General features: G+C 39.2%; 1 protein-coding gene across 1 annotated transcript; it reads left to right on the top strand.

The window, feature by feature from the left end:
* Positions 1-9,026: 9,026 nt before the first annotated feature.
* On the top strand, positions 9,027-9,476 carry LOC108728215 (putative uncharacterized protein FLJ37770; the record flags this gene model as incomplete). Its single annotated transcript, XM_018456674.1, has 1 exon — positions 9,027-9,476. A coding segment is annotated over one exon (450 nt), but the record flags the coding sequence as incomplete, so codon positions are not given.
* Between the last annotated feature and the right edge of the window lie 694 nt (positions 9,477-10,170).

The following is a 10,170-nucleotide window of genomic DNA, read 5'->3' as shown; positions in this document are numbered from 1 at the left end:
GTGTGTGTGTGTGTGTGTGTGTGTGTGTGTGCGTGCGCGCGTGCGTACGTGTACGCGGGCGTACGCTTGAACTACAGAAACACTATTTGTGTACATATTTTGCAATATACATTTCTTTTTAAAAAATCATATAGTTGTCCAGAAGCTCATTTATTTATAGGTTCATCGTGCCATAATGTCATTTTGAGATTACTGTTCTCAAATTATCGAATCTTTTTCCTTTGTGGATTTTTCGAGTAGTGTATTTATATTTTTATCTCATTACTATGGCCCGCGAACATTAAAGCACGATCACGAGACGAACGTTACACGCTTTGGTTTCATTGAGTAGGTCGTACGCTAACCGATTGCTATCTCACTTCAGCAAGCACTCGACTCACTTGCGCGCGCCTCGTGACCGTGCACAAACGTCCGGTCTGTACTTATTATTATTCTAGTGTCCGTTGTTCAAACAGTTCTTTTCAGAGCTACCTGTTCTCTTAGATATCCTTACACTTTATCATCTATCAGTTCTTTTCAGAACTACTTATCTTATCGGATATTCCTGTACTCATCAGTTTTTTTCAGAATTCTTTTTTCTATTATACTTTTCTGTATTATTCGAGTCATAATGGATCTTAATCCAAAATCCGTTGCTGCAAATGTAGCGGAAAATAATGATCAGATTACTCTTCCCGATGACAATATAACACTTCGTTTGGCAGAAGCGCCAGATCACACAAATATTGTATTATATGAAAAGCTGTACAATCGCTTATTGTTATACCTCTCCAGGCTAAGCTTCAGGTCTTTATCAATAACGGATTAATAATTCAAGGAGCTACTCGATGTTGCAAAAGGCATTTGAACAGTAGTGTTTTCAAAGATGATGATGCTAATCGAATAAAATAAATATCGAATACAACTGTCTTAAGTGGAACCGAGATATCAATTTGTTGAATAATCTTCAAGTATTAGCAAAAAAACGATCATTGGATTTTGACACTCCTGGAGCCTTAAGTGATGTTGATTATCATTGATTTACCGGAATATTTGCGAGAGATTTCAATGATCTTTTCACTTACGCGTTAGTAGTAAAATCCGTAGTACATCTATAAGAAGTGCGCGCACTTATCTCACTATATTCCTTATTAAATTGAGAACAAAAATGTCTCATTCAATCCTGTCAACACTTTTCGGGATACAGAGACGTACAATTGGTAAAATAATAGACTATGCTAGAAAAGTACTCATGGAAGATTTTGTCCCCAATCACATGATGCTATAAGTGCTAATGAATCCAGACTTGTGATCAAAATCCGTTGGATTGTCGAATCCGTAAATGGTTTAATTAAAACATGGAAAATGCTGGCCAATGTTTTTCCTAACACTCAAATACCATACATCGGAGACTACGTAAGAATTGTATCCGCACTGTGTAATGCTTACTAACCACCTCGAATTCAAGTAATATTACCAGATGATGAAATAATTGCTCAGAGAATGCTCGCTTTGTCTAAAAAAAAATCCCAATAATCTCCAAAAGATTGTAAAAGATAAAAAGTGGTTCAGAAACACCACCATTTGGGAGAAAATACAGGCAACATCCATTAGAGACTTTCCGTGTTTGACACTCCAAGATCTTCACAGAATAACGATTGGGATTTACCAGATAAAGCGGCGTCTCATACACGAAAACATATGGTGGAAGATGTTGATTACGTGTTTTACGTGCACAAACAGGAAGCAGACATTTTAAGGGTTAAGTTGCAATCTCGACATACTTCATCCAAGCAATACCAACTTTGGATTCAGTATGAGAAGAATGGTTTTGATCCTATTAAAGATTGGTATTGTCAATGCAAAACGAGAGCACGAACTGTAGGATGCTGTGAGCACATTGCATCTGTTCTGTGGCACCTAGAATATATGGAAAATCGTCTCAGTACCACAGTGATGCTTATCCAGAATATGAAATGGATGCAGCTTTTTAGTCCGAAACAAATTAATCGGAAGATGACGCATAAAACGTAAAAATACATTTAAAATTCAAAATATTGATTTCCGAATAAATATGGCAACTCCATCGCTCCGTTTAAGCTGGAATCATTCGAATTGAATATAATTGACCTCAAAATATAGATTTTCGTAAGTTTGGACAAAATTTGGAAGAGGCCGAAATCGGCCCTTATGGGTCCTCCTCTTTTAACTTGCACAACTTGCAGAGCTTTTTGAGATTATATGAGACCGAAATTCGAAACATTTTGTAAAATTTGATTAAAATAATCGATGCAATAAATAAATTTATTATTAATTATGTATTTTTTATTCAGACAGCTGTCAACTGTCATAGTATCCTTGTAACGCTGCCAATTACCTTTAAAAATTTTATTTTCATAAAGTTTATGAAAATAAAATTTTCAGAAATATTGATAGCTGTCAGCTGTCAAAAGACTTTAAAAGAAAAATTCCCATTAAAAAACATGGTAAAAGTTCCGATTAGGAGACCCCCCCCCCCAATAATCTTGACCTTGACATATATTGTCAAGGTCATGACCCTGAGTAACCTCCAACAGGTTTTAGCCGTCGCTCGTCCTTCGTTAAAAAGTTATTAACAATCAAAGTTTCAAAAATAGCGTCTTATTTCAGCACAGTTTTATTCAATATTTAAAGCATCTAATGGATACATCATACTCATAATTTCAAAAAAAGTATCAATTCTTTCGTCAAAATTATATATTCTTTTAAATATATAAAAATTCCGCAACATAATTTATATAATGTTTTTCACGTGTCCCATAACGAGGAATGTTTGCTCGCATATCGCGCCATACTCTCTCTATATTTTGACAATGAAAAGCCAATGATACTGACATATCTATCTGTTTGTTGTGGTTTTTTTGCTCAACTTTGGTATCACACACGGAGGGGGGACTTCTACCGACAGGGTGGGTGCGAGAGGGAGTGGGCCGTAGGCCCACCACCTTGCACCCCCCCGTATGTGTGCGTGCGTGCGTGCGTGCCTGCGTGTGTCCATTCCATACAAGTTAAATTGTTATATAAATTTGGGTAAGACGAATGTTGCCACCGCTGTAAAGCAGTCATCGAGTTCAACTGCTGATCATCGGGTTCGTAGCGTCGGGTGGATTGCGCATGAGATATTGCGTGGCCGCGATCGGCCGGTTTAATGGCCGCTGTCTGAACCCGTAGAATTACGAACCACGTACCATCCGCCTAATAGCCTTTTGCGTTGGGGACCATACTAGCTGCCAATTCGCGCTTGTCTCTCTTGCCACAGTCGAGTCACTCTTGTTGCGTCGCGTAAAATTAATTTGTGTGATTGTATAATGTATTCCAATTTTCGCTCCGACTCGCGGAGAAGTTACCCTCGCGGGTATTACATTCGGTAAGATACGAGTTCTTGTACACTGTTGACAGATTTGAGTCACCTTTGATTATCGTGCGATATTCGCCTCCAAAGGGGGCAGCCGTAGAGTTAGTATCTGGTGAGATTTGGTACAATTGTCGAATCGACGTTAAAAAGATTGTCGATACCTCTCGCGAATGTCGAGTTTTTAAGATCAGGCCTATAGAACGAGTCTCCGGACATTTTTTTGTAATCCGATTTCCAGAATACACTTGTTATTTACTTTATTATTAATTTGTGTGTCATTATTGTAGCCTATCTCCCTCTCGTTCTCCGCTAATCTTCCCATCTACTAACCCACCCCTGTGGCCGTTGCGACTTGTCGTTGTGCGTAATTGATTTAGAGCAAATCAAAAGTTAACGAAAGAAGGACAAGCTCTCTCGTGCATGGCGCCCAACTTAAGTCAAAGAAATTTTACGAATATTTAGTGCATGGTTACCGACTTCGATTATCGAGGTAAGAACATTGGCTGTCGAATAACGTTAGCAGTAAAGCGCGGAGAAGTTGTGTCAACTGTCATCAATCGAGACTGCGGTTAAAAATTGACCGGTTACAACCTATATACATTTCAATATGTGTATTTATATCTGTATTTAGATAAATTTTCGTACATGTAACGTCCGGTGCGCCTACAGCATAGCGCCCCGTACTTCACAGGTAGAGCGTGAGCACAGAGTATAGCGCGAGAACATAATATACCACAACTATAGTTAAATAGAACTATAGGCCGTGCCACCAAATCGTTGCGACCGAACGCCGCGCGCACTGCGCCGACAAAAACTACTAAACAAAAGAACTACTAGAGAAATGCATTTCCTCGCGCAAATAGCATCGCCATTAGATAAATAACGGAAAACTTAATAAATAACGCTAAGATTGTCACAAACGCAAATAACCGCCTCGCGAGTAATAGACAAAATCGCATGTCACACCTAAAACGCAATGCGAAACGCACCTAACCATCGTAAAAACATCCTGCAATACGAACAAGACCACCAAGACGAAATTCAGAATGGTGTAATTAGGAAAAAGCCTTAAAACTAACACGGAAAATCCACGCGAGTCGCAACAAAGGAATCGCGGCAACGCCAAAAAACCTATAACGAAAAAACAGTCGCAACAAATTAATGCAAATTTTACCGCGACAAGCTGCAGAAAGCAACGACCAAGCACATCAAAAAGAGCACCGCGATCCCTAGAACAGAATGTCGCATCTAAACTAAAGAAAATCGGGCGATCGAAAGCGTATAATTACAAAAATATCATTATAGAATATTCTCGAACTTTCTAGAACATTCTAGAAGATTTGCGACTAAACAAAGGAAGAAACACCCCCTTTACCGTGAGGGGTCACAAAACAATAATATATAAGCGAAGCGTTCACAGACTCATTATCCTCATTCTTCCTTATCCTCTCGCATAAGAACGATAAGAATACCAGCGCTTACGTTGAGCGTAAGCAATCTCCATCTTTCCGCAAAACGGGCTTCGACTTCAACGTGCGCCTCCCTAGGCGATAAGAAGTCATCCTTCACCTCCAGTCTTGACGTGCGCTTTTAATTGAGCGTCGATAAACTGGAAAAATCCCGTGGAACTCAAACGAGCGCCTTCCATGGCGTCGAGGCCTCCACACTCCCCTCGATATTAAAACTATTTCACATATTCGTAGATGCCGAAGGGCAAGCGCCCTAGGGGAAAGCGAGGAGGGTGGCGCGTCCATCTCCGCGCACTGAAAAGGTCACTCTACGCTAACGGAAAATTCGACCCCGCGAAACACTGGGGGAATCGCGCGACCTAAAAATCCAGGAAGAAACGGGAGACCCCGCGAGGTCCACAGTCCGAGAAACAACCATAGGAACCGACGAACGTGAGAACGCACCGGTCGAAGAACCAATCAGGGGACCGCCGTCTAGACGATCTCCCCCTCACGTGGCCCCAGAGCGGAAGCCCACTAGGCCCCAACTAATCACTTCTATAAAAAGAAATCCATGTATAGTCGCTAACCGAAAGTGTAGCATAAAAATAAAAATAGTTAAAACATATTACATAGCTATGATCTCATTTCCCCTTCCTGTGCCTTTTCACAAAGAAAAAGAGAGCGTAGATAGGGAGAATTATGTGATGATAAGCCCAAGCGAGAGATCTAGTTATTTCAACATTCGCTGAGCACCCAAAATCTGACGATTCCTCTAAACTCTCCATTTATTTTTCTTTCCATATAAAGGCACACGAAGGCAGTGAAAACGCGCAAATCAAATCATAATACCAAGATACTTATGAAACCACATTAAATCGTGCCGATAACGAAGGCACTGGTGACAGCAGCCTGCCCGAGAGCAAAAACTCTTCAAAACTCAGCTGAAGCCAAGGCTTCGCCCCGCGCGCCCCCGCTCCGCGCCTGCGCTCCGCCGAACCGTGTCGCGTCTCGTGCTCGCGAAACAAACGCGAACCAGGACGTAACACTGTATCTAGATAAATTTTAAGAGTATCTTACCCATCACTGGCTATCAGGGAGAGATTCGAGCTACGCGTTGCGTCGATTGTTAGCTCAGAATTTCACAACGGACGGGGTCCGCTTTCAATTTGGTGATTTGCATTTCTCTCGTACCCTCGGCGTGTCGTGAGCTCAGCGTTCCGTGATCATTTTTGTCGTGTGCTATCGGTGTTGCATGTGTGCTCGCGGTGCACGAAGAGTATGGTGTGTTTGTCTTCGATGCGAGCAATTCATTTATCGCACTCGCGTTTAAAAATTTCGGAATTAATTGTAGCACTATCGCGCTTGAGTCTCGATCTCTAAGTGTGATATCGTGTGTATTTTCCGGCGTATATACGCCGCTAGAAAAAGAGTGTTGCGCTGTGGAATTTTCAGTTCCGAATCTCGCGATAGAATGTGAATACATGAATGCTGAGACTCCGTTAATTATTGAAGCGACTTCGCGTTCTCTTTGCCTACTCTCGCGATTTTACGTTCTAGCTGCTTGTTCTTTTTTTTTCTCTTCTTTTTCACTAAAGAGCGGTCATCATCGTTTTGGTTTATTTTTGTATTACTCTTTTTACTTCTTTCTTTTTTCTTCATAATAAACGTACTTGTAATTGTTATATTTATGACGACTGTATTACCCGGCCTCCGGTATTGTCCTTGAACATCCGGTTCACCATCCTGCAGACACGTCCGTTACCTAAACACCCCGCCCCTCTACTGTTAGGTAGAGCTAGCCAGCCTTCACGTGAGTGAGATTATTTATGGGTTGTTGGCGTTATCATCGCGTTATCGGATTTGGTGCTCGTCGTTCGCAGTTAGCATTTGTGTTTGTGATATTGACGCCTCAGAGCACTTCCGGCGCTCAACAGTGTCGCGATTCGCGATCCTCGCTCGACCACGTGAGGTGTACTTTTCCGTGCGAGAACCTTTGCTTTCCCTCCGCTCCAATTGATTCGCCGTTTTCCGAGTGCGCCCCCGCGTTTACTCCCGCGAAGCCAGAAAAAGGCGTGACAGTACGTATGTACCTACATACTATACATAGTGTGCGTACATTCTTCATTATAAGGACCTATAAAATTAGCCGAAACATGACAGTGGTCCGACCGACGTAACCGTTGTCATATTTTTTAACATTACCGTTCAAAATTACCGTTTAAAAAATTGACATAATAATAACAATTGTGCAATCTATTATTACAAACATCACAATCTTAATCGGGTCACTTTCAATGCAAATACAGATTATGGTTTTACAAATTATAAGATGCGAATCCAACAATGATTCTGTCATTTTGTTTATTCGATCCCCGCAATTTCTTTTTTTCCAATGTGAATCATTGAAGAAATTAAACTTTTTCTGAATGTAGAACTTGTTACAATACGTGTAGCATATAATCCAAATTGTCATAACTTGGTACATGTCCGTATATGTAGCCGTTAATTGAGTTTTTATGTTCGAACTGGAACATTGCATGGAACACGTATACTTTGAACTGTGCCAGTATGCACACAGTATGATCGAATGAGAGAGAAGAATTTAAATAATTTAAATAATTTTTTACGCCAAAAGTAGTGTTACCAATAAATTTGATGCTGTAAAGATAAAATTTGTGATGAAGATTCTATTATAGAATGTGAATAAATAGTTCGTGCTTTAAATAATATCGGAAATACTGCATCACATGACAAATAAACGAATACGTGATAAATAATTTGTGTTTGTAAACTGTTTCTACATTTTGGTCTTCAACGTACGATTGAACCGTTCGACAACTGTTGCCCTCATTACGAAAATACGTCGAATAGTGATTGATTCCCTGTGTTTTCAAGGCATTTTCGATTGCGGTCTAATAAACAATTTAATAAATGTTCGAAGGTGGTTAATAGCTATGCAAACTGTTTTTTTTACCCTTCAAGTTCAGAAACACGAAAAAATCTCGATTCAGCAAATTGCATTGAGGTTTCTGAGACTCCAGTGCGTATAGCTGTGGTCGTGGTGGGAAAAAATAAAGTGTTTATGCGCATATTTTTGAACAGTCGGTAAGATTTTGTTCCAGCGGCAGTCATTTTAGAAACCTAGAGTTACTTTCCATAGATACAGAAATTTGAAATTGGCGGACGTTGGTACGATGTGCAAAATAATACGAAAACGCGTCTTCGGTATGAGCACACCTTATTCCTTTCGATCATGGCTGAGGTTAAAAGTGGTTCGATAGAAGTTTGACAGCGATTTGATAGATGTTTGACAGTGATTCGATAGACGTTCGACAATGGTTTGATATATGTATATTCAATAATTGTCGTAGACGTTTGATTGTATTCACTAGTACTATCAAAATATATAACTAGATACACGACATAATAGTAAAGCATTTTCGGTTAATGATTTAAGTTTAACAGATAAAAGTGTATACGTTCTTCTCGATGAGACGTCAATGTACGGCAGCTGTGACGAAGACCACGTTAGAAACAATTTTGCATAAGTGCAATATAAAAATTTTTTCTAAGCATAATCGGCATTTTTTGCGGTATGATTACTCTGCCGAATGCATAGAAACACAATTTTGCAGTTTCACATAGTGTGCCGACTTCCGCAATATTTGTCGCCAATGACTAGTAAGTAGTAAGTGAACATCCGTTTAATCAACAACTTGTGAGTCAACGTCGTTTCTCAATGGAAACGTATGTGAACAATTATAAAATACATAATTTCATAATACAGTAGTTCTACCAATAATTGCGTTTCAAGGTTGAAAAGGATTACGCAGATTACAGAATTGTCTATGTACTTATATAAATTCTCATCGAAATATTTAGGCAATAAGATCAGCTTTGATCGAAAATGAGATTTCTTTTACTTAATTGATGGAATTAAAATTTTATTGACCTAATTAAAGAAATTTTTTTATACGATTTGTAACATACTATATGTATGTACGAGGACAAATCAATAAGTACCCGTGTTTGAAGATTGGTGACGTTGCTGATGCAAGTTGGCATTACCATCGTGTACTACCATCTTTCAAATAACGCCATACAAAATTTCAGAGTGATTCATGCAATAGTCTTGATTTGACAGCAATTCGTAGTGAGAGTGTTTAATGTTTTCTGATACAATGGAAAAAGAATAATATCGATCCGTGATTCGCTTTTTATTTTTTAATGGAAAAACGTGCGAAGAAATAAAAACGAAGTTGGATGCCGTCTATGGGAACCCTTCACCATATATGACAACCGTCAGATATTGGTTCAACGAATTCAAACGTTGTCGTTCGTCTGTTTTTGATGAGGAGCGCCCAGGCCGACCGGCAGACGTGGTTACTGAGGAAATCATTGAAAAAGTCCACGACATGATTCTCGCTGATCGCCGAACAAAAGTGCATGAAGTAGCAGAGGCCATAGGCGTGTCGTATGGAACGGTATTCAATATTTTGCATGCTAATTTGGGAATGAAAAAGCTGTCGGCTCGATGGGTGCCGCGATTGCTCACGGTGGACAACAAGCGGATGCGGCTAAATTTCAAAGCAATGTTTGGAGCTGTTCAAGCGCAATCCGAAGGAGTTTTTGCGTCGAGTAGTAACCGTTGATGAAACATAAATTCATTACTACACTGGAGACCGTTGGGAAAAGTGTATCCTTCTAAAAGAGGATTACGTTGAAAAATAAAAAGTTTTGTGAAAATCTTGCGTCTTCATTACTAACACGGGTACTTATTGATTTGCCCTCGTATATATATGTATATATATGTTATTTCTTGTTAAAGTTTTACTTATAAACATTTACATCAAGCACAAAAATCTTTCACAAATAAAATTAATATTTCCTGTAATTAAAATAATTAGATAGTATAAGATACACGTAAAATCGAAAAATGAAAAAAAAACAAAAAGGAGTAAATTATAGTTAATTTCACAAAGGACTCCACACCAACCTTATGGGTTTTGGCTCTCGGTGAAATTGTCTGACAATTTAGTATATTGTCCTTCTTATTTTCCTAAAGAAATGTCTCAATGGGCAGAAAGTTCATAAATGTCTAGGATCCGAGTTATGGAGCGCTAAAATATGAAAACGCGTCTATTCGTTCGATGATATTCAGTAAGATAGATGTAACGTATTCATGTGTGTGTAAGACAGGGAATCGATTCAGCCAACTAAGGCAAAGCTGACAAACGTTATACGTGTAACATTCAATCTAATATATAATATTAAAGGACCGTATATGTGATAATATAAACTATAGAAATCAAAACTTTAAACGGTCTAGCTGGATCTTAAATGCTT

This window comes from Mycetomoellerius zeteki, unplaced genomic scaffold, assembly GCF_001594055.1.
Source record: "Mycetomoellerius zeteki isolate Tzet28-1 unplaced genomic scaffold, Tzet1.0 scaffold59, whole genome shotgun sequence".
Taxonomy (NCBI): Eukaryota; Metazoa; Arthropoda; class Insecta; order Hymenoptera; family Formicidae; genus Mycetomoellerius; species Mycetomoellerius zeteki.
The sequence above is the reverse complement of the archived record's forward strand: the minus strand, read 5'-3'. Positions and strand labels throughout refer to the sequence as shown.